This window comes from Rhinatrema bivittatum, chromosome 1 (assembly GCF_901001135.1).
Source record: "Rhinatrema bivittatum chromosome 1, aRhiBiv1.1, whole genome shotgun sequence".
In the NCBI taxonomy this organism is placed as follows: domain Eukaryota; kingdom Metazoa; phylum Chordata; class Amphibia; order Gymnophiona; family Rhinatrematidae; genus Rhinatrema; species Rhinatrema bivittatum.
In genome coordinates, this window is record NC_042615.1 from 546,023,783 (window position 1) to 546,048,479 (window position 24,697).

At 44.6% G+C, this 24,697-nt stretch overlaps 1 protein-coding gene across 2 annotated transcripts in view; it reads right to left on the reverse strand.

The window, feature by feature from the left end:
• Nucleotides 1-3,653: 3,653 nt before the first annotated feature.
• Nucleotides 3,654-24,697, reverse strand: part of CARNMT1 (carnosine N-methyltransferase 1) — a 110,043-nt gene continuing 88,999 nt past the window's right edge. For both annotated transcript variants that reach the window (XM_029616050.1, XM_029616041.1), the window contains one exon: nt 3,654-5,643. In XM_029616050.1, coding sequence (XP_029471910.1) covers nt 5,576-5,643 — 68 coding nt within the window. In that variant the 3' untranslated portion in view covers nt 3,654-5,575. The remainder of the gene's footprint in view (nt 5,644-24,697) is intronic.

Sequence of the window (24,697 nt, forward strand, 5' to 3'; positions counted from 1 at the left end):
TGCCCAATTTTCCAGTCTCACAAGGTCTTCCTTCAATTTATCACAATCTGCTTGTGATTTAACTACTCTGAACGATTTTGTATCATCTGCAAATTTAATTACCTCACTCATCGTATTTCTTTCCAGATCATTTATAAATATATTGAAAAGTAAGGGTCCCAATACAGATCCCTGAGGCACTCCACTGCCCACTCCCTTCCACTGAGAAAATTGTCCATTTAATCCTACTCTGTTTCCTGTCTTTTAGCCAGTTTGCAGTCCATGAAAGGACATCACCTCCTATTCCATGACTTTTTTCTTTTCCTAGAAGCCTCTCATGAGGAACTTTGTCAAATGCCTTCTGAAAATCCAAGTATACTACATCTACCGGTTCACCTTTATCCACATGTTTATTAACTCCTTTAAAAAAGTGAAGCAGATTTGTGAGGCAAGACTTGCCTTGGGTAAAGCCATGCTGACTTTGCTCCATTAAACCATGTCTTTCTATATGTTCTGTGATTTTGATGTTTAGAATACTTTCCACTATTTTTCCTGGCACTGAAGTCCGGTTAACTGGTCTGTAGTTTCCCAGATCGCCCCTGGAGCCCTTTTTAAATATTGGGGTTACATTAGCTATCCTCCAGTCTTCAGATACAATGGATGATTTTAATGATAGGTTACAAGTTTTTACTAATAGGTCTGAAATTTCATTTTTTAGTTCCTTCAGAACTCTGGGGTGTATACCATCCGGTCCAGGTGATTTACTACTCTTCAGTTTGTCAATCAGGGCTACCACATCTTCTAAGTTCACCGTGATTTGATTCAGTCCATCTGAATCATTACCCATGAAAACCTTCTCCATTACGGGTACCTCCCCAACATCCTCTTCAGTAAACACCGAAGCAAAGAAATCATTTAATCTTTCCACGATGGCTTTATCTTCTCTAAGTGCCCCTTTAACCTCTTGATCATCTAACAGTCCAAATCACTCCCTCACAGGCTTTCTGCTTCAGATATATTTAAAAACGTTTTTACTGTGAGTTTTTGCCTCTACGGCCAACTTCTTTTCAAATTCTCTCTTAGCCTGTCTTATCAATGTCTTACATTTAACTTGCCAACGTTTATGCATTATCCTATTTTCTTCTGTTGGATCCTTCTTCCAATTTTGAATGAAGATCTTTTGGCTAAAATAGCTTCTTTCACCTCCCCTTTTAACCATGCCGGTAATCGTTTTGCCATTTTTCCACCTTTTTTCATCTGGATGGTTAAGTTTTCGGGTGGATGGTGAGTAGGACCCAGGAGCTGAGCTAATACATGCACTGCTTCTACCACAGTATCATATGATTTCTCCATCTTCTCTTTTTCATCTTATTTTCATATCTTAATTTTTCAAACATTTGTCTCTTTTCTCTTTCCCCTTCGTGTCTTCCCTCTAGTCTCTTCAATATCTCCCTCTCCCCAGCCAGTTCTGTCTACAACTCTCAACATGCTGCATCAATGACATTTTTAAAACCAACTTCTGTCTCCTTTCCTCTCTTCCTCCAGCACCTCTCCCTCCCTATCCCGACAGTCTCTATGTATGAATTAGCTAAAGTTGTCTCACCCATCTCTACTTTTCTCACCATCTCCTTTGTTTTCCTATCCCAAACCTCCATCTGTTTCATCTTGCCCATCTCCTTCCTTTCCTTGTTCTTCTTTTGCTTCTTTGCCCTGTGCATTCCTGTGGCAACAAAGCTGCAGTAACATTATGGGTCATGTGGAGGCTGACTGAACACTGTACTCCAGGTCCGATTGCTTTAACTTTAGATAAGTGTGCAGATGAAGTGAGAAGCCATGGCTATAAATAGCACTGCTTTCATCTGGCCACTGCTATTGTTACCATGTTGTTCCAGAGCGAGCAACCTGAAAGTGGTAGCAGCAACAAGCCACAGCAATGGAGAAAAGATGAAAGTCTAGCACCTGGTATAGGTTAGCTGCACAAGACTCTCCAAGCTCCAGTTTTCAGGTTACAGTGTGACACACTACAGCAGCTGATATTTGTTTATATTGCCTAGTGAGACTCGGCAGCTACTAAAGAGGAAATAGAAGAAGGTGGTAGCCAGCCTTAGTGCTTCAATTAAGCATCTCCAATACTGTGCCACAGCTGTAAGGTAACATAAGCAACATTAGATTTCTATTTTACCACCCTACACAGTGTTCCTTAACTATAAACAAAGTACTAATGCTCAGTCTTTCAAACCTTATAGGATAGCTTGAGCTAATCTTGTTTTCTAGTGATTATAGACTCAGTAAGATGCATTACACATTGCTGTGCTCTATGGCTGTCATTACCTGGATTACATATAGTCATCACCATCATATAGTTATGGTTTTAGACCGGAAAAACATGAACGCAGAAAAGAAAACTGTGACACTTAATGATATAACCAGTTATAAATTAATAGATACAACTAGGTATCTAGGATTAATTATAGACTATGAATTGAACTTTAAGGCTCATATTTTGAAGAAAGTGAAAGAGGGTTTTAGCAAGTTGATGATGATGCTAAAACGGTTGAAAACTTATCTCTCTAGGGAAAACTTCAGAACAATACTCCAGGCTTTATTACTAACTGGACTTGATTATTGTAACTCCACCCTATTAGGACTTCCAAAAGCAACACTCCATCCCTTACAGGTTCTTCAAAATACAGCCGCTCGCATCCTCTCAAATACTTGAAAAATGGACCATATTACGCCAGTTTTAAAGGATTTACACTGGTTACCAGTTGAAAATAGGATAAATTATAAAGCCTTATTTATTATTCATAAAATACTATATAGTGACATGTCTGCTTGGTTAAACTCTACATTAAAATTACATGTCCCTCAGCGCAATCTAAGGTCTACAAATAAAGCACTTCTGACAATTCCAACAGTCAGCTCTGCACATCTAAGCGAAGTCAGAGCACGGGCTATCTCTATTGCTGGGCCGACTCTTTGGAACAAACTACCCCAAGAGCTACGGTTACAGGAAAATTTGAAGAGGTTTAAGAAAGATCTTAAAACATGGCTTTTTAGACAAGCTTTTGAAATGGTCAATGAAGTTTAATCCAGGCATTCTAAACCTGTTCTTTCTTTTAATGTTAATTTTAGCCCTATTTTAATTGATTTTAATTGATATTGTATTTTCTCTCTCTTCCTTTTATCATGTTCTTAAAATGTGATCTTTGTAACCTGTAGAGATGGAACTTGTTTCTGTGCAACGGTATATAAAAACTGTACAAATAAATAAATACTAATTCAGTTCTCTTCCCTACTACCATGCAAGAAATGAGAATGTAAAGCTAACATTCAGATCTGACCCAAAAAATGACAGTAACTACAAGAATTTTTCTGCCTTGTGGCGTGGAGGGATGAGGGAAGAAAGTCAGTGACACGAAATTAGAGTGTTGGCCTACCATTATTCTAATGAACAGGGAATACTATTGATTACTACCACAATCCCATTGTAGCAGCCCATTTTTATCACATGGAAGAGAAAAGCAAGCATGAGCTTAAACCTAGTAGGAATAGTCAAAGTTAGCTTGGTAGGCCGTGCTATTAGAAGAGAGTATGAAGAAACATTCAAAAGAGTAATATGACCCATTAAAGCACATGGAGGGATAAAAAGAAATGAACACAACACAAACAAAACCATTGAACACTCTGCAGCAAGTGCAAACATTTAATACTCAAGAAAAAGTTCTTTATTATACACATTAAAAATATAGGACAGTTCATGCATGATTCACTCTGAAAGTCCAGCCTGTTAATTCATTTTTTTTAAATGAAAATTCCATATAAAGACAGAGTATATAGCTCTCAAACTGAATGCTTTAAAATTTTCATTTCCTGATGAAGATGATGTTCACATGGAAAAAGATACCTGCTAACCTTGTGTAAGTTTCTAAACATGTGCAAATTTAATTTAAACATACATATTTTTTCTTACTTTCAAGTGAATATAGCAGGCATATTTGAAAGGAAAAATGAACATGTAAGGAAGGACAATAGCAAATTAATCTAAATGTCTCACACAGTATGGTATGACTAAATCAATAATAAATCTGTGCATTACATAACTCACTGCCATGTTTATCAGTTATAAATTCAGCTACTTCTCACACTCCCCTCAAACTATATGCAAGGAAATGTGTTATCTAAGTGGGTATACATTTTCCAGCTACAGAAGTAGTTGAAACATTTTTTAAATCACATTACCAGATACTTCAGCTAAAAGGCCCACTTGACTAATTAGCCTTATTGTTACATTCCAATGTAAGACACTGAAATTTACATATGCTTTGGATTTACTCAAGAAACCAAAATTACAGGTTTGTTTACTTCCAAAAGTGAATAAATTCTATTTTCTCTGTGTTGCACATTTTTGTTAATTGGTAGTATGGGGCTAAAATACATTGCTATGTAATTACAACAAAGAAAATCTCAGGAATTTCAGGACTTTTTCCCTTGTACAAACACCTGCCTCTATTCCCTTGCTGGACTTACGAAAAAGCTGCTGTGGGGTTAGGTTGTTGCCAGGGAGGAAACTAATGTTTTCTTGGAGTGTGCGAAGTCTTGAGTTTCAGGTAACATTTTCTCCTTCTGCTGGTATATTGCACTAAATACCTGTCCATAGTACTTCAGGCTAGCTGTATTTCTGAATCATTATGAGTGAACTGCCTCCAATTTATATTAAATCTACTGAAAATGAAAAATTAGGGTAATACATCTTCTTAGACAATTTAAGTTCATAATGAATGCAGAACCCTTTTACTGTACCCACTCTTTCAATTTTTGTTTCTTGTAAATTTGCTATTGAATAAAACACAAAGGTACAAGTTAATGCAACATAAGTGATATTTCTTTAAAATGATAGCTGAGCTAGTACCAAATGCTGCAAAACCTAGGCACATCACAGGAAATAAACAGATTAATCCTGCTGGTAAACTCCTTGTTTCAGAAATGACAGTTTAAAAAGAAGAAAGACCATGGAGGAGAAATTCTTTTCTGTATTTAAGATGCAGATCCAAATGCGGAAATGACATTATTCCCATTGCCATGGTGTCCGAAAGATGGCAGAGTACACCTCTGGTCCAAGATATTTCTTTATACAGACAAGGCTTCCATATTACTAAGTGGAACATGTAAAACCAGTTATTCTGACATCAATAGAGCTTCAGAGCTCCCAGCATAGCAGCTCTGGATTAGGGAAATTCCACGGCACAGTCCACTGTGCTGAGAACAGCTTCAACATGTGCACACCACTTCTCCCCTCCCCCCCCAAAAAAAGAGAAGAGAAAAATATATAAAAAATGGCACACACATCCTCCAATCTGATAGAAGTCCTCGTGCATTTGGACAGCAACAGACCAATACTGGGGGGGAGTGGGGACTCCTATATCTAAATGCTGTTTAGGAAAAAGGCACCACTGATCTGAGGATGTCAATCCAGTTTACATACCCAAGTCAATTCTTTGTTACATTGCCCGTTTCTTATCCAAAGCCATTAATCTCAAAAACATCCTTTGAAACATGCTGTTATTCTGGTTTTCTGGCCACAAAGAACACACATTCATAGTAGTATTTCATCATGGACAAATCGTTCAAGGTGTATGTTGTCAACACAGACTCCTTTTCCACCTTACATTAAAAAAAGAGAAGAAAAAAATTAACATTTTATTAAAAACCATAATACAAAAAATAAAATATATTCTGCATTCTTTGAGAAAAAGGCTCTTTTTTTTTTCATTTAAAACCTTTATCTATACAAACATTACCACAATTTTCAGTATATTGCTTCTGGATCTAAGATTACAAGACCATATTCAGACATACAAATCCCTGTGAAGCGTGGTTGCCACACGGCTTCTCTACAGAAACAAAAGAATCCAGGCACTTGGGCCTTGTAACATTGCTAGAAGTAGCTATTTATATAAAACTGGATTGTTTTTTTTGTGACTTTGATTTATGTAGGGGTTCAACTAATTGAGCACCATGAAAACATGTTGCTTACCTGTAATAGGTGCTCTCTGAGGCCAGCAGGATGTTAGACCTCACACATAGCTGACATCAGATGGAGCATGGATGCAGAAAACTTATGTCAAAGTTTCTAGAACTTTGACTAGGCATACTGAGCATGCCCAGCATGCTCTACACCACACATCCATCTCCAGTCTAGTAACTTAGAATTAATTAAAATAAAAATAGGAGAAACCCAACTCCACAGGGTGGGGAGCGGGTTTTGAGAGGACTAATATCCTGTTGTCCTCGGAGAACACCTGTTACAGGTAAGCAACTCTTTCTCCAAGGACAAGCAGGATGATAGTCCTCACACATGGGTGAATCCCTAGCTATAGATTACTCCCAACACAAAAAGGGGACCAACAGACACCCAACCAGGTGCCAAAGGGCACAACACACTGGTGCTGTTGGTAACAGAGGGAGAGACAACCTGAACCCAAACAATGGGCCCTAGGTGGGACACTTGGGTTCTACATCTCAAACAGGTTCCAAAGGACAGAGTGGCTGAACCTGTCGTGCCGGCCATCCCTATCCAGACAGTAATGAGATATGAATGTGTGGAGAGAATTCCACTCCATGTCGCAGCCTTGCAGATCTCCTCCACGGGGACCTCTCACAAGTGGGTCACCAATGCTGCCATGGCTCTGACAGAATTAGCTTGACATGACCCCCCCCAAGATGCAGCCCTGCCTGAGCATAACAGAAGGAGATGCAATCTGCTAGCAATCTGGATAGAGTCTGTTTGACAATGGCAACACCCAACCTATTCCTATCAAAAGAAAGAAAATTTGGGTGGACTGTCTATGGGCTTCTGCCTGCTCCAGATAGTAGGCTAGGGCTTGCAATCCAAATTGTGCAGCGATTGTTCGCCTTGGTGCGAATGGGGCCTGGGAAATAATGTTGGCAGGATGGTTGGTTAAGATGGAAGTCTGTCACCATCTTAGGCAGGAACTTAGGGTGGTCTTGCATACGCACCCTGTCATGACAAAACAGTATAAGGTTGATAAGTCACTAAGGCCTGGAGCTCGCTGACTGCCATGAAAAATATGACCTTCCAGGTCAGGTACTTCAGCTCACAGGTGCGCAGCGGCTCAAAAGGAGCTTTCATCAGTTAAGCTAATACCACACTGAGATCCCGAGACACAATGGGAAGTCTTAGGGAATGCTTCAATTGAAGCAGGCCCCACATGAAACGTACAACTATAGGTTGTACACAGATGGGTGTACCATCTACACCTTGGTGTTATGCGCCAATTGCATGGAGCTGAACTCTAATGGAGTTGGTCTTTAAGCCAGCTTCTGATAGGTGTATAAGGCAGTCAAGCAGTTGTGTGGGGCAGGAGAATGGATCTAGAGCCATTTGCTCACAGCACACGGAAAACATCCTCCACTTCAGTCCATAGGTCTTTCTAGTGGAAGGCTTTCTAGAAACCGTCAGGACCCGAGACACATCCTCTGGAAGATCAAGCGGCTTTAGGATTAACTTCTCAGCATCCAGGCTCTGAGCGACAGGGCCTGGAAGTTGAGATGTCACAGCCTGCCTTGATTTTGCGGGATGAGATCTGGGGAAATCCACTGATTGGTCTTTGGATGGACAACTCCCATAAGAGTGGAAACCAGACCTGTCTGGGCTAATGAGGGGCTATGAGGATCAAGAGAGTCTTTGTCAGTAAGGGAATCGGATGATACGCATACAGAAGACCCTTGCCCCAATGACGGGCAAAGATGTCTGAGGCTGGTTTGTCATCCGATCTGTTGAGGGAGCAGAACAGAGGCAGCATCCTGTTGTAGGGGGATGCATACAGATTTACATCTGGGCTTCCCCAGAGGTGGAATATCCAATCCACTAACCTCCTGGTCCAAGGATGACTAGTGGGGTCTGAGGGCTCGACTCAGCCTTTCTGCTACCATCTTCTCCATCCCGGCCAAGTACATGGCCCTGAGCACCATCCCATAGGTCAGGGCCCACAACTAGATCTGGACCGCTTCCTCACAAAGGAGGTATAATCCCATGCCTCCCTACCTTGTTGACATGGCTACCTGGTTGTCGGTGTGGATCAGTATAACTTTGCTGGACCACCATGATTTCCTTAGGATGCTCCATGAACTGGAGAATCTCAAGCATTTTGTGCCTGGCATCCTCTTCTGTCAATAACTGAAAAGGGATGGCTTCCATCATTACCCTCACAAAACTTGCAAAGGTTAAGTCCTCAGGCGGAGACTTCCTTTGCTCCTCTGGAGGAGAAGGATCTGAAGGGAGACCCTAGGAGGAACAATCCGAAATGTTATTTCCCTAGGGGTTATAGGGTTCCTCATCCTCACTGTAAGGCACAGGGGATGGGTTCCGGTACCCATCCCCTGTGGTAGAACTGGATGGGGGGTGGCAGGCCTCGGCATCTCCACTGGCCTCGGTAGAGCTTCCTCCTCATAGGAACCGGCTATGACAAACATATCGGTAGGGGGAGGCCTCTGTGCCCAGCCAAGCACCAATGCTGTCCCAGGAACCAAAGCCAGTTGGGTCGGCAATGCACATTGAGCTTCTCCAGAAGCTATATAAGCACAGGTGGCACCAGGTCCGAAACCCTGTAGTGCCCAATCTATCGCTAGCTGGTCTCCACACTCCAGCAACTCCTCGTACGTTGCCAATTCCAACACAGACTGGGAGGAAGGCGGGGTGGCCAGATCTTCTTTGGCCTCTCGCAATGGATCGGTGACTGGCATTAGGACCACTGGAGACATTCGTGGATCCCCAGTATCGATGGAGGATTGGCACGCCTCTCCATGGGATCACTTCGGGGGCATCACGGCAAAAGTCAGTGCATCCCTGAACCTGGCAGTGTACATAGACGTGGACTGATGTCAATGCGTCTTTGGCTTCCCTCGATGCTCAGCTCTGTCCTACCCCGGTACCGAGGCTGATGACAAACAACCTGATGTTCTCAGCCTGGAGGAGATCGACGATGGTCAGTCTCTGGCGCCCTTGTCCGCTGACAGCATCGACAGAACCGAAGGTCCTGCCGATGTTGATGGCTCGGTGTCCATCGGTGCAGCTCCTTGGTCATTTGATGCTGATGGCTCGGACTTCTTTGACTCGAAAAGCTGCTCCATCTTGTCGAATCAAAGCAGATGTCCCTTCAGGGTCATCTGGGCACATAAGCGGCAACCCTGGATGTCATGTGATGCCCTCAGGCAGAGGACTCATATCTCATGTGGATCCGTGATGCACATGATCCTCGGGCACTGAGGGCATCGCCAAAAACCGGACGTGGTCATGTATTCGAAACAAAAGGGGCATGAACTGAAAACGATGGCAGCAGGGCATCGATGGCTGGCAGGCACTGATGCACCGCCGCCACGAGGAATTGACTGCGAAAGGTAGTTTACCCAAAAACCCTGACTAGGAGACACCATGGGAGGGTACAGAGAGGGACCTGGCATGGAACAATGAGAAAAAAAATGCAGAAACATGAGGGAAAAAAACCCAGTTTTCTACAAGGCCAAAACAGCCAAAGGGAGCTCGCTCACACTGCAAGGCTTACAGATCTGCAGAAAAAGACTGGAAAGGGACTCGTGGACGTGTGGTATAGGGCTTGCTGGCCATGCTCAGCGTGCCTAGTCAAAGTTCTAGAAACTGACATTTCTTACACATTGGGGCTCCATCTGATGATGTCACCCAAGCGTGAGGACTACCATCCTGTTTGCCCTTGGAGAAAAAGGTATACAGTGGCTATAGAAAATCTACATCCCCTTGAAACTTTTACATTTTATTGTGTTAGCGCATCAGACTTGCACACATTTAAATGGAGAAATTACTTACCTGATAATTTCGTTTTCCTTAGTGTAGACAGATGGACGCAGGACCAAAGGGTATATTGTGCTCCTGATAGCAGTTGGAGACGGATCAGATTTCAATCTGACGTCAGCCCTAGTACATATACCCCTGCAGGACACCATGCTCCTCAGTATTCTCTTCGAAAAGCAATTGTGGATATATGTGTGACTGAATAACTTGATTAACTTGGTTAACTTGATTAACTTGAACTGGTTGATGTGGTTATAGCTGGAGACCGCCAGTGAACTCAACTGAGAAACGCCAACACCCGGTAGGTATGGGTGTCCTAATTAGAGGGAAGCTTGGCTTACCCGTGTTTGTCTTGCTCTCGGGGATTGCCCCCAAGGTTTCCGTGATTGTCGGCAGCCGTGGGCGGGATGCTGAGTCCATCTGTCTACACTAAGGAAACAAAATTATCAGGTAAGCAATTTCTCCATTTCCTAGCATGTAGCAGATGGACTCAGGACCAATGGGATGTGCAAAAGCTACTCCCGAACCGGGTGGGAGGCTGCCTGTGGCCCACTTAGTACTGCCCTTGCGAATGCTGTATCCTCCCGAGCCTGAACATCCAGGCGGTAGAACCTAGAAAAGGTGTGGATGGAGGACCATGTCGCCACCCAACAGATCTCGGCGGGTGACATCCACTTGGTTTCCGCCCAGGACACTGCCTGGGCTCTAGTGGAATGGGCCTTGACTTGTAGAGGTGGAGGCTTGCCTACCTCTACGTTGGCTACCTTGATTACATCTTTGATCCAGCGGGCTATGGTTGCCCGCGAAGCTGCTTCCCCTTGTTTCTTCCTGCTGTGAAGGACGAATAGATGGTCTGTCTTTCATACAGATTCCGTCCTTTCCAGGTATCAGACTAGGAGTCTGCGGATGTTAAGGTGGCGAAGGCGGCGAGATTCTTCCGAGGCCTTATGCTTGTCTAGTGATGGCAGCGAGATGGTTTGGTTTAGATGGAAGTGAGAAACCACTTTGGGGAGTAAAGAGAGGACCATGCGTAGCTGTATGGATCCCGGTGTAAACCTGAGGAACGGTTCTCGATAGGACAGTGCTTGAAACTCGGAGATGTGACGGGCCAAACAGACTGCCACTAGAAATATAGTCTTCAATGTTACTATTCAGAGGGACAGACCACGGATGGGTCTGAAGGAGGTTCCCGCTAGGAAGTCTAGGACTAGATTGAGATTCCATAGAGGCACCGGCCACTTTAGGGTGGTCGGATCTGTTTGACCCCTTTCAGGAAGCGGGAGACGTCCGGGTGAGAGGCTAGGCTGCCGCCCTCAATCTTGGCTCTGTAGCATGCCAACGTGGCCACCTGCACCTTTTATGGAGTTGAGAGACAAGCCCTTCTGTAAGCCGTTCTGCAGGAATTCCAGAATCGTGGGGATTTTGACTGTCCGCGGGAGGATGTTGCGGTCTTCACACCAGGCTTTGAATATTCTCCATATCCTTATGTATGTTAGAGATGTGGAAAACTTGCAGGCTCGGGGCAGGGTGTCAATCACTGCCCCCGAGTATCTGCTTCTCTTCAGAAGAGTCCTCTCAATGGCCAGACCGTAAGAGAGAATCGAGTTGGGTCTTCATGGAGGATCAGGCATTGTTGGAGCAGATCCCTGTACGGAGGTAGAGGGAGCGGGCTCCCTGTCAGTAGTCTTCGCATGTCTGCATACCAAGGCCTTCTTGGCCAGTCCGGGGCCACTAGAAGTACTGGTCCCCTGTGGTGTTCTATCTTGCGGATGATCCCGCCCAGTAGTGGCCACGGAGGGAAGGTGTATAGCAGGATTTCCTGTGGCCAGGCCTGGACGAGGGCATCAATCCCTTGGGATTGTGGTTCCCGTCTGCAACTGAAGAAGTTGGGAACTTGTGTGTTTGGACTGGGTTGCCAGGAGGTCCATGGCTGGTGTTCCCCAGCGGTTTACTATCAACTGGAAGGCTGTGGCCAACAGCCTCCATTCCCCTGGGTCTAGACCTTTTCTGCTGAGGTAGTCCGCAATGACGTTGTCTTTTCCCGTAGTGTGGGCGGCTGAGATCTCTCGTAGGTTTGATTCCGCCCACGCCATTAGGGGGTCTATTTCCCTGGACACCTGTTAGCTCCTGGTTCCTCCCTGGCGGTTGATGTAGGCCACTGTTGTGGTGTTGTCCGACATGACTGACCGATTCGCGCCGGAGTCTGTGACTGAACCGTAGGCAGGTTAGTCTGACTGCCCGTGCTTCCAGTCTGTTGATGTTCCATCCCAATTCTTCCTTGTCCCTTTGTCCCAGGACAGTCCGTTCCTGGCAGTGGGCTCCCCACCCTCGTAAGCTCGCATCCGTGGTGAGAAGGGTCCAGGTCGGCGGGGATGGCCTTACTCCCTTGCTCAGATGGTCTTCTTGTAGCCACCATTGTAGCTGAGTTCGAACTTCCTCCGGGAGCCGGAGGTGGACGGAGTAGTTCTAGGACATCGGATTCCATCATGACAGTACGGAACGCTGTAGGGGCTGCATGTGAGATCTTGCACGTGGGATCACTTCCAGTGTGGATGACAAGAGGCCGAGGACTTGGAGATAGTCCCACACCTTGGGGCGAAGACTGCTTAACAGGTTTCGCAATTGGTTCATCAGTTTTATTCTCCTTGTAGGAGTTAGGATGACCTTGTCTTGTCTGGTGTCGAACCGGACCCCCAGGTATTCCAGAGATTGGGAGGGCTGCAGCCAGCTCTTGTTCGTGTTGACCACCCACCCGAGGTTCTCCAATAGAGTTTTGACTCTGGTGGTCGCCTGATGACTTTCCTCTGGGGATTTTGCCCTGATCAGCCAATTGTCCAGATATGGGTGTACTAGGATTCCTTCTTTCCTCAGCATCGCCGCCACTACCACCATGATTTTGGTGAATGTTCGCGGCGCTGTGGCTAGCCGAAGGGTAGTGCCCGGAACTGGTTGTGGTGGTCCAGGATCGCGAAGCGCAGAAATATTGATGCTCGTGGTGGACTGGGATGTGCAGGTAGGTTTCTGACAGATCCAGGGATGTGAGGAATTCTCCCGGCTGTATCTCCCTTATGACCGAGCGTAGGGTTTCCATACAGAAGTGAGGGACCCTCAGGTGACGGTTGACAGACTTGAGGTCCAGGATGTGTCGGAACGTACCCTCTTTCTTGGGAACGATAAAATAGATGGAATAGTGCCCAGTATTTTGCTGTTGTGTGGGCACCGGCATTATGGCCTTTAAGGCAAGCAATTTGGTCAGCGTGGTTTCCACTGCCGTCCTCTTGGAGGGGTCGTGGCAGGGAGATTTCACAAATTTGTCCGAGGGATATTGTAGAAGTCCAGATAATATCCCTCTCGAATGATGGTTAGGACCCACTCGTCCGAAGTTATCTTGACCCATCTTTGGTAGAACAGGGCAAGCCTGCCCCCTATGGCGTCTTCCTGTGGATGGGCCGGCTGATTTTCATTGCGGGGTGCGGCTGGGGCCTGGTCCAGAGCCGGCTCCCCTTTTGTTGTGTATGTTCCAAAAGGACTGGCCCCTGCCTGCGGGGCGAGATGCTTGATATGTACTCTTGAACAGTTTGAAGCGCTGTGATCCCCTGCCCTTAGATGTTCGGGGAGAGGGTCGCTGGCTTCTCTTGTTCTTATCCTCCGGTAGCCGCGGTAGTGGGGATTCACCCCATTTGTCGGCTAACTTCTCCAGTTCGCTTCCGAACAGGAGGGTTCCCTTAAAAGGCATTCTCGTGAGTCTAGTCTTGGACGTCGCGTCGGCTGGCAAGCTTCAGAGCCAGAGTTGTCTTCTGGCTGCCACAACGGACGAAACGCCTCTGGCTGCGGTGCTTACCAGGGCAGAGGTTGCATCAGTGAGGAATGATACTGCTGATTCTAGTGCTTCGATGGGCGTGGTGGCGTTCCTGGTCTTAGATAAGCAGGTGCATGTCACCACGGCACAGCAGGCGCAATCTGTAGTGACATAGCTGAAACGTTGAATGACTGTTTGAGGATGGATTCCAGACGTCTGTCCTAGGCATCCTTGAGTGCCACTCCTCCCTCAACTGTGATGGTAGTGCGCTCTGCGACCACGCAGACCATGGCATATACTTTGAGGAATGCCAGGAGATCATTGGCAGTGGGGTCCAATGAGTACATGGCTGCCAGGGTCTGCCCCCCTTTGAACGTGGCCTCCGGAGACTCCCATTCCAGGTCAATCAGCTGTTGGATGGCTTGTACCAAAGGAAAATGGCGGGAGGTTTGGTGGAGTCCCTCTAGGAGGGGGTTCGTCTTAGGTTCCCCTGTGGCACTTGTGCCTGGGATAGCGAGCTCTTTCAAGCTGTGCGCCGCGAGGTCTGAAAACTAGTCTTTGGCGAAGAACCGCCTCATGGTTCTGCAAGGTTCCGTTCCTGGAGAGATTTTTCCTTCCTCCAGGGAGTCTTAATCCTCGTCCGAGGTGTCCGTGTACCCAATGCTGGGGCTTTTGGGCAGGCGAGGCACTTCTCTGGGTTTAGAGGGTCCCGGGATGTTAGGGTCCTCTGGGGGAGGCTGTGGCATCGGAGGCGCCGGTTGCATGTAAATAAAGGTATGTAGGTCTTTGAAGAATTCTACCCAGAAGAAAAATGCTGGGTCTAAATTGAGAGGCGATGCATCCCCGGGGAGCCCAGTTTGAAGGAGGCTCCCGCTGGGGGTAGCGAGGTCCGGTGTACTGTCGGTGGATCCAGATCCCAGTACCGGCTGGAGAGGACATTGGGCTGGATCACCCAGGGCCTCCTCGCACTGTATACACAAGGCCGTGGCCTCTTTGTGCTGCGCAGCTCTAACGTGGCATGCTGGGCAGAGGCCCTGAGCCTTGAGCTTCTTGTTCAGTGGTGCCATGGCTTGTGTGTGCGTAGGATTGCAGAAACCTCTGGTTTGTGCATTCAACACTACGCCGGGAGGCTTAGTTGTGCGCTCCAGGTGCGCCTAATTTGTGTGTGTAGGTAGAATGCGCGCTCAAGAGATGCGCGCGCCGCTGTGGGCACAGAGTTTACTTATGCGCCCAGCACAATAAAGCGCGCGCCATGTGCACACGGCACTTATGCGTGCGCCGTGTACGCACAAGAGATTTTGTGCACACAGATTGAATCGGACAGGGCGGCGATCAGGCAAAAATGACGATGTCGACCACGCGAGCAATATGGCAACCACCTCGGAGGGTCTCCAAATGGGAGGACCCTCGTACTGGAAGAGGTCTAGCCCAGAAAGGCTGATTAACCCGGTGGCACTGTCGCCGGCTGGCGATCTGTGCGGCTCTTCGAGCCTCGGAGACTTTTAGGAAATTTCTACCTTACCTTGTCTCGGCGTTTCCCAGTCTCATTCCGGGCGGTCTCTGGCTGTGAGGGAGAGGGAAGTACCTTCACCCCGCGCTCAAAGTTGCACCTGCTGCCTCTCAGCCGCGCCCGATGTCAGGGGCTAAGTCCACGCCAGGAACTGGCTGCCAGACCAAGGCTTATCTCTGAGGGATCGCAGAAATCACCTCAGGAATTCTCAACTGGGGGAGGGACCCATAGGTATCACCACAGGAGAGAGGGGCTCGTCTGTAGAGGTAAGATTTCTTCTTGTTTTGGATTTCTTTGGATAGAATACTCTAACGATGTGCAAGCGTGTATAGAGTCCCGAACTGCTATGGAGGCGGAAAATACTGAGGAGCATGGCATCCTGAAGGGGTATATGTAATAGGGCTGACGTCAGATTGAAATCTGATCCGTCTCCAACTGCTATCAGGAGCACACTGTACCCACTGGTCCTGAGTCCATCTGCTACTCGCTAGGAAATGAGGATTTTTTCCTACTCTTCAATACATCTTTCAAGGCCAAGCAAGTTTTATTGGGGAACAAAGTATATACATATCCACAAGACAAAACTGAAATCCAGTTGGATGAAAGTCTCCATTCCTCTGAGTCAATACTTGAAGGAAGCATCTTTGGCAGCAATCACAGCTGTGAATCAGTCAGAATAGGGCTCAGACTTTACACACCTAGATTTGTCAATATTAGACCATTCTTCTCTACAAAACTGTTCAAGTTCCTTGGGGAGCACTGATAGATAGCATTCTAAGTCAAGCCACAGATTTTTGACTTGTTTGCAGTCAGGGCTCTGACTAGGTCACTCCGGGACATTTACCTTTTTGTTCTTTAGCCAGTCTCCAGTGTAGCTTTGGCTGTGTGCCTCGAGTCTGCGTCATGCTGAAATGTGAATTTCCGTCCTAGTTTCAGCTTTCTCGCAGACAGCAGCAGGTTTTCCTCAAAACTTTTCTGTATTTTTCTCTATTCATTGTGCCTTCTATCCTCACAAATGGCCCAGTACCTACCAATACGAAACATCCCCATACCATGATGCTGCTACCACAATGCTTCACAGTCAGGATGGTGTTCTCTAGGTGATGTGCCATGTTGGCTTTACACCAAATGTAATGCTCTGCATTCAAACCAAAGAATTCTATTTTAGTTTTTTCAGATCACAGAACTTTTTGCCACAATATCACAAGTGTTCCTTTGTGTACTTCAAACGGGATTTAAGGTGGATTTTCATGAATAATGGCTTCCCTTCTGGCCACCCTACCATATAGGCCAGGTTTGTAGAGTGCTTGGGGATATTACACTCATGGGCAGACTTTGACCAGTCTTGGCCATGGAAGTCACTAGCTCTTTCAAAGTTGCTACTGACCTCATGGTTGCCTCCCTGATTTTTCTCCTTGCTCAGTTGTCTAGTCTGAAGAGGTGGCTTGATCTAGGCAGGGTCTTGGTGGTGCCATACACCATCCACTTTCTTAACAATAGTCTTGACCATGCTCCAAAGGATATTCAATGAATTTACAATGCTTTTATACCTTTCTACAACTTTGTCCCAGATTTCCTGTGATAGCTCCTTGGAGATCATGGTTGTGTTTTTGTTTTGAAATGCACTACCCAGTCTAGAGAACCAACAAGAACTACTGAATTTATCCTGAATTAGTACAATTTAACACCAACAGGGCCAATTAACTTGGTGCGTGCTTCTGAAGTCAACTGGTTATCCCAGAGATTTTAGTACTGCTGCAGTAGTATAAGAGGAGAGGGGGTGGGGTGGTGGACACAATCTACCTATTCCATGTTTTTATTTCTACTTTATTTTCTAAGGAATTGCAGTTGTAGGGTAGTGTAGGGGGAGTGGCTACAGTGATTACCTAATTTAACAGATAACTAGCAATTCCAGTTCATTAACCTTTTTGAGGTAGTTAATAGGTTTATTGTAGCAGCACAAGTATACAAGGGATTTTGTGAGATTTATAATTTTATCTTGATTTAATTACACAGAGCAGAGCACTGTTACAAGATTAAGCAAATATCCCTGTATTAACTGAGCCAACCGGCACTTCCTGTTAGACAATGCCAACTAGTTATCCCAGCTAAAGAGAATTAAGCAAGTTTCTCTCACCTTTAGCCATAGGCAGGTTACAGCGCTGAAGAGATCTGGGGCCTGTCTCACAGCATGAAGAGAATCCAGCAATGCCTTTCAGGGACACAAAACAGAAGGCTCACAGAAGTCTCTGTGAAATATCCTTGCAGGGAATGGGGGAGAACAGCTCACTCTGCCAGGGCTTAGACAGCGCGAGACCAGCAGGCACTCCAGAGACAGAGCAGGGCTGGGTCATAGTAACATAGTAATGACAGCAGATAAAGACCAAAATGGTCCATCTAGTCTGCCCAGCAAGCTTCGCAAGGTAGTAACTGCCGCTCTGTGCAGGTTACCGCCATGTTTCTCTTAAGGATAGTAACTGCCGCTCTGTGCAGGTTACCCCCATGTTTCTCTTAAGGATAGTAACTGCCGCTCTGTGCCGGTTTAGCTTTTTTATTTATTCCCATCCTCTAGCCTTATAGGGATCCACAGTGTTTATCCCATGCCCCTTTGAAATCCTTCACAGTTTTAGTCTTCACCACGTCCTCCGGAAGGGCATTCCAGGCATCCACCACCCTCTCAGTGAAGAAATATTTCCTGACATTGGTTCTTAGTCTTCCTCCCTGGAGTTTCAAATCGTGACTCCTAGTTCTACTAAATTGTTTCCAATGAAAAAGGTTTGTTGACGACCATGGATCATTAAAACCTTTCAAGTATATGAAGGTCTGTATCATATCACCCCTGCTCCTCCTCTCCTCCAAGGTATACATATTCAGGTTCCTCAACCTCTCCTCATAAGTCATTCGATAGAGACCACCCACCATTTTGGTCACCCTTCTCTGAACCGCCTCCATCCTGTCTCTGTCTCCTTTGAGATACGGTCTCCAGAACTGAACACAGTTCTCCAGGTGAGGCCTCACCAAGGCCTGTACAAGGGGATTATCACTTCCCTTTTCTTACTAGATATTCCTCTCTCTATGCAGCCCAGCATTCTTCTGGCTTTGGCTATCGCCGTGTCACACTGCTTCGTTGACTTCAGGTCGTTAGACACTATCACCCCAAGGTCTCTCTCCTGCTCCGTGCACATCAGCCCTTCACCCCCCAATACATATAGTTCTTTTGGATTACCACACCCCAGATCCATGACTCTGCATTTCTTGGCATTGAATCCCAGCTGCCATATGTTCGACCACTCTTCCAGCTTTGAATCTAGATTTCAATGCTGATTAGTTGACGACTTAAGAATACATGTGAACAGCAGTAAGGAAATAAAGTTTTCAGTCTGTGAATAGCAGTAGCAAATCTGTAAACTACTAGGGAAAAGTTCTACAGTCTGTGTAATCCAGAGTCTTTTTCTCTGCTTGGGACTTCATTGTATATTCAGATCCATAGGGTCTACATTGATCTTGATTGGATATTACCACTCTATATACAGGCAATTATTGAGCTGCTGATATGACATCTTCTGAGTCCAGAATGTATGCACATATTCTTACAATTGATAATGAGGGCAACAGCAGTCATTTGCTGAATAATACCCACTTTATAGCTGGTTTCATTGCTGGATACAAAGTTGCGGTGAAAACCATGGATTAGCAGTCCGAATGTTCAGCTAAATTGTAAGATGCAGACATATCTCATAGAAGAATAGCAGCAGTCTCTTCTTTGTGTAGTTTCTCATGGTCTTTAATAGTGAAAATGTAGTGATCATCACATGGCTAAAGACTTTATTTTGTATTGCTCAGGTCTGCACTTTGGTTCAGTCTGTGCAAGACTGCAGCTGTGGTTCAATTGTGTACGTCTTCCAGGGTAACTGTTTTATGCCCTATAGTAGGATGTGTTTTAATGTATTTTACTTCCAGATTATAAGCCAACAAAAGGTGAACATTTTGGAAGGGGAGTTTAGATTTTCTACAGCCATTGTATGTATAATGCAGTGGTTCTCAACCGTTTTCCCATTATGACATATCTAACTGACCACGTTCACATGTGTGACACACTGCTCATTAATTTACGGTGGAAATAAAAAATAAAGGTCCAATATTATTTTTATTGTTAAGAATGACACAAGGAAAAGATACATATACTGTCTGAACATAATTTGCAAAAATAGTAAACATCCCACACCAAAACAGCACCAATTTCCAGCACTTAACAGTAACCACCTTACCTAAGAAAAGGCAACACTGAAAATATTACACTAGGCCTTAAGACACCAATACATTTCCTATTAGGAAAACGGACCAAGTCAGGCTGCTACAGAGCCCTACACAGAAACTACACGCCAGCAGAGAACCTCACCTGAATCACATGTGCTGACCCTCACCTAACAAAGAATAAAGAGACCAAAACGCATTACTAGAAGCATGCAGACAAAAACTGAATTGGAAACCGCAACAAGCCAGAGTCTCTGTATGCAGTGCAACAAAGGAAAAAAAGAAACATCACCCATCCTTATAAAACAAATCATGAAATATAAAATCAGTAGCAGTAAAACCATGCTAACAAAAAGAACAGATTATTTCAAAACAGCTGATGAATGGAATATCCAATAATTAAAAACTCATATAAAAAATTTCAGATACCAATAAAATATTTCAAAATAGCAGACACAAAGACCCAGTAATGAAAAATAATAAGGATACAAAAAATGTTTTGTTCTGCATACCTAGGAACGTTTGATATCCAGATGCCTTGAGATTGTTTTGAATTAGCAGGAAGAGGGGTGGTTTGCTTGGAACTTTCTCCTCTCTCTCTCTCATACTGGCTCACAATCGCTCACATATACACATGTTTTTTCTCTCTCACTTATATAGGCTCTTAATTACACATCTACACACATGCTGTCTATCTTTTCAGGCTTACACACACAGGCTTTCAATCACACATACATGCTGTCCTTTTCTCTCACACACAGACTCTCAATCACATAAAGACACACATGCTCTCTCTCTCTCTCTCATTTACACACAGGCTCTCAATCACATACTCACATGCTCCCTCACCTAAACCAGCTCTCAAATCACACATACACTCTCTTTCACATGTACAAGCTCTCAATCATTCACATACATGCTATCAAACACACATGCTTGCTCATTCACTCACTCTCCCCCTCCCTCGAACTAGCGGCAGCAGCAGCCTCCTCCACTTCTAACCCTAAAGGCAGCAGCAACCTACTTCATTTTCAGCCCTCACAGACCAAGGAGTCCCATCGGCCATGGGGGTTAAAGTTTTTCGTTTTTTTGCGAGCCGCACTGCTCATTCCTCAGGCTGCTCCTCTCTTCTGTTCTTTGAGCTGACGCTGCCTGCACTAGCATGGTCTCTTCTTCCCACGCACACACCCACTGATCACCACTTCCTCTTCCGGGGAGCGGGCAGAAGAGAGCATGCCAATGCTGCCGACTCCAGCTCTCCTGCTGCGTTCCACCCGGGCTTTCAGCATTTTAAGCGCGGGTGGAGGACCTATCTTGCTCGGGTAGGAGGAGCAGCTGGGTCAGCAGGGGACCGGGAAGTGTGGTGACACACCTGCGTGTGCTTGACACACTGGTGTCGTCAAGCGACGACACACCGGTTGAGAACCACTGGTATAATGAACTAAATTTTAATCCTACATGGGGAAAGCAGATGAATCTTGCATGAAATTATAGTGAATATCTGAATGCTTTTTAAAAGTTCCAAAATTACTCCGCTTAGGTGCTTCTAAAGCTCTTAAGAAATTACAAAAAACAAGTTTGTTCACCATAAATAGTGTTTTCCATAAATAGCAGGATGAATTAACCATTATATGTGAGCGACGTCATCCAGTGGCAACAAACATACTTGTATCTCCAAGATAGTATTTATTTTTATTTATTTATTTAGATTTTTTATATACCGCCATTCATGAACAGGTCACATCATGTCGGTTTACATTGAAAACAAAGGGTGCAATGAACAGTAGAACTAGACTAGTGCAAGGGGAATGCAGTTACAAAAAACCAGGGGTATAATAACTGGGAGAGAGAAAAATAGGAACAGAGGGGAGTAAGAGTACTGTAAGGGGATAAAATAAATAACTTAAAGATTATTTACAATACCAAGTAGAGATTTGAGCTCTACTAACCATGTGCCGGAATTCCCACATGGGTATTGCCTTTATGGGCCTCTTCAATCAGTACCAGAGCTAAATCTAGCTACGTAGTCAACTCTCCAGTGAGGCAGGCAGGTATTTCATTACTAATTTCTCCTTTCTACGGAAGACATTGTTAAAATAAGCAAACTTGCTTCTTCTGTTGATAAACAGGCTGAATTAGTCATTACATGTGAGGAGGGCCCAAGCTGAAGGTTACAGTGGAACATTTAATTAGTAAGCAACCCAGACTCTGCTGTGGAGAATGACTACATCGAGAATTGCGCAAAACTGCTTGTCCAAATTTACTGTCAGTCTTTTGGATATTATCAAGACAGTAATGGGATGTAAAGGTATGCACTGAAGACCACACTGCAGCTTTGCAGACATCTTCAATTGGCACTTCACACAGGTGAGCGACAGAAGCCCTAGTTGTTATCTGATGAGCTTAAATGGAGTCTATAATTTATAATCCTGCCAAAGTGTAGCAGTGGTAAATGCACTCAGTTAACCAATTAGATAAAGTATGCTTAGTGATTGCTGCTCCCAGTCAGTTAGGGTTCCATGAGATAAAAAGCTGATTGATTTTGCGATGTGGCTGGGTTCATCTCTTGTAATATGCCAAAGCCCACTTGCAGTCCAATGTAAGCATGTGACACTGGAGAAAGTGCAGAGAAGGGCGACCAAAATGATAAGGGGCATGGAACGGCTGCTCTATGAGGAAAGGCTAAAGAAGTTAGGGCTGTTCAGCTTGGAGAAGAGACGACGGAGGTGGGATATATGATAGAAGTCTACAAAGTCATGAAAGGACTTGAACAAGTTAATGTAAATCAGTTATTTACTTTTTCAGATAATAAAAGGACCAGGGGGCACTCCATGAAGCTAGCAAATAGCTCATTTAAAACAAATTGAAGAAAATTCTTTTTCACTCAGCGCATAGTTAAGCTCTGGAATTCATTGCCAGAGGATGTGGTTACAGCAGTTAGTGTAACTGGGTTTAAAAAAGGTTTAGATAGGTTCCTAGAGGATAAATCCATAAACTGCTATGATGGTAATTAATAAGCAATAGTAGCTTGTGATCTATCTAATGTTTGGGTACTTGCGACTTGGATTGGCCACTGTTGGAAACAGGATACTGGGCTTGATAGACCCTTGGTATGACCCAGTATGCCATATCTTATATTATGTTCTTATACCTTGGAAAGAAAACAGGCAGAACAATTGATTGATATGGAAAGGTAAGCCTATCTTTGGTAGAAACTTGGGGTGAGTTTGGAAAACTATCCTGTTTTGAAATAATTGCATGTATGAAGGATAGTGGGAATGCAAATGGAAAATGAAATTTTAAGGTGCATAAGTGCAAAATGATGCATTTAGGGAAGAGTAACCCAAATGATAGCTACACAATTCAAGGTTCCAAATTAGGAGTCACCATTCAGAAAAAGATTCTAGGTGTCATCGTTGACCATACTTTGTAATCTTCTGCTCAGTGTGCAGCAGCAGCCAAGAAAGCAAATAGAATGCTAGGAATTATCAGGAAAGGAATGAAGAATAAAATAGAGAATATCATGACAACTCTGTATTACCTCCATGGTGTGAAATAATCTTGAATATTGTGTGCAGTTCTGGTCATCACATCTCAAAAAAGATATTTCAGAATTAGAAAAGGTACAGAGAAGGGCAACCAAAATGATAAAGGGGATGGAACAAGTCCCCTACGAGGAAAGGCGCAGAGGTTAGGACTCTTCAGCTTGAAAAAGAGACAGCTGAGGGGAGATATGATAGATGTTTATAAAATAATGAGTGGAGTGGAATGCGTAAACATTAATTTGTTGTTTACTCTTTCAAAAAGTACAAACACTAGGGGACACACAATTAAGTTACTAGATGACACAGTTAAAACTAATAAGAGAAAATACTTTTTTTACTCAACACATTATTAAGCTCTGGAATTCATTGCCCGAGGATGTGGTGAAAGCTATTAGTGTAGCTGCATTTAAAAAAAGGTTTGGACAAGTTCCTGGAGGAAAAGTTCATAAACCATTATTAAGGTGGAGTTGCAGGGATCCACTTCTTATCCCTGGGATAAGCAACATGATATTTATCTACCCCTTGGGATCCTGCCAGGAACTTGTACCTTTGGTCTGACTCAGTATGGCAAGTCTTATGTTAGCTTAAAGTTTACCGACTCTTCTATTAGAGGTGACAGCAACAAGAAAAATCACCTTTCAAGTCAAAATCTTTAGAGATGCTGAGTCCAAATGCTCAAAGGGAGGCTTCATCAGTTGAGTGAGAACTACATTGAGATCCCATGGCATCAGAGGCTTTCAGACCAGATGTTTGACATGCCATAGACCTTTCATAAAACAAGAGCTCAATGAATAAGTTGAGACTGGTTTGCTGTCCAATGGTAAACAGCTATAGTACTGAGGTGACCTCATACAGAAGTGGTGAGACCAGAGTTCGATAGGTGGAGCAGATATTGAAAGTAGATACTGAGACTCACAGGAAAAAAGACTGAAACCATTCCGCTGACACCATTTGGAATATTCCATTTGAAGGCATTGCTCCCTTCTAGTTTATGGTTTTCTGGATGAGATTAGGTGAAGTTGCAGCAGGTGTGACGAATCCAGCTGAAGCACAAAACTATGTGGAAGTGGTGGAAGACAGGAGAAATGCAGTCAGTACCCAGATTTCACTATTTGGAGGACCCAAGGGTCCTTGGTTATATAGCGTCACCTATCCAGAGAGTGTTGGATTCTGCCCCCAAACAGAACAGATGATGCACATTGCTCGAAGGGATCAAAAACTAGGCCCAAGCTTAGGTTGGGTCAATTGAGTGGTTTGAGCAGACTGTGCTCTTTGTCTAGTCTGGGGGCACAGAGACTGTTGATGTTGAGTCTGAAGAGGTTACAGATTATACTGATAAGACTGGAAGGCTTGCCTGTGAAAATAAGGCCATTATAATGATAGAAAGCCTGTCTTGGAGTGGATGGTTGTTCAAGGCCCATTGAGAGGGATTGAACTACCACGATTTGCTCCTTTATCTGCGCGACCATTTCCCTAAGCTTTTCCCCAGAAAGGTTATCTACGAGACATGGGAGGTCAATTAGGGTTTTTTTGGGGGGGTTTTTTAATGAATGTCCTCCTGTATGCTGATGGCTTGAAGCCATGCTATGAGACATGCTCCAATTGATGTTGCAGACGTCTGAGAAACAGAATCAAAAGATTTGTAGACTGAACGGAGGTGACGGCCATTGCCTTTATCTGAACTAAAAAATGGTTGGGGATAGCTCAAAGATTCTTCCTCAGGTTGAAGGAACAGCTTCAGCTTCTAGAAAAAGTCATGGATA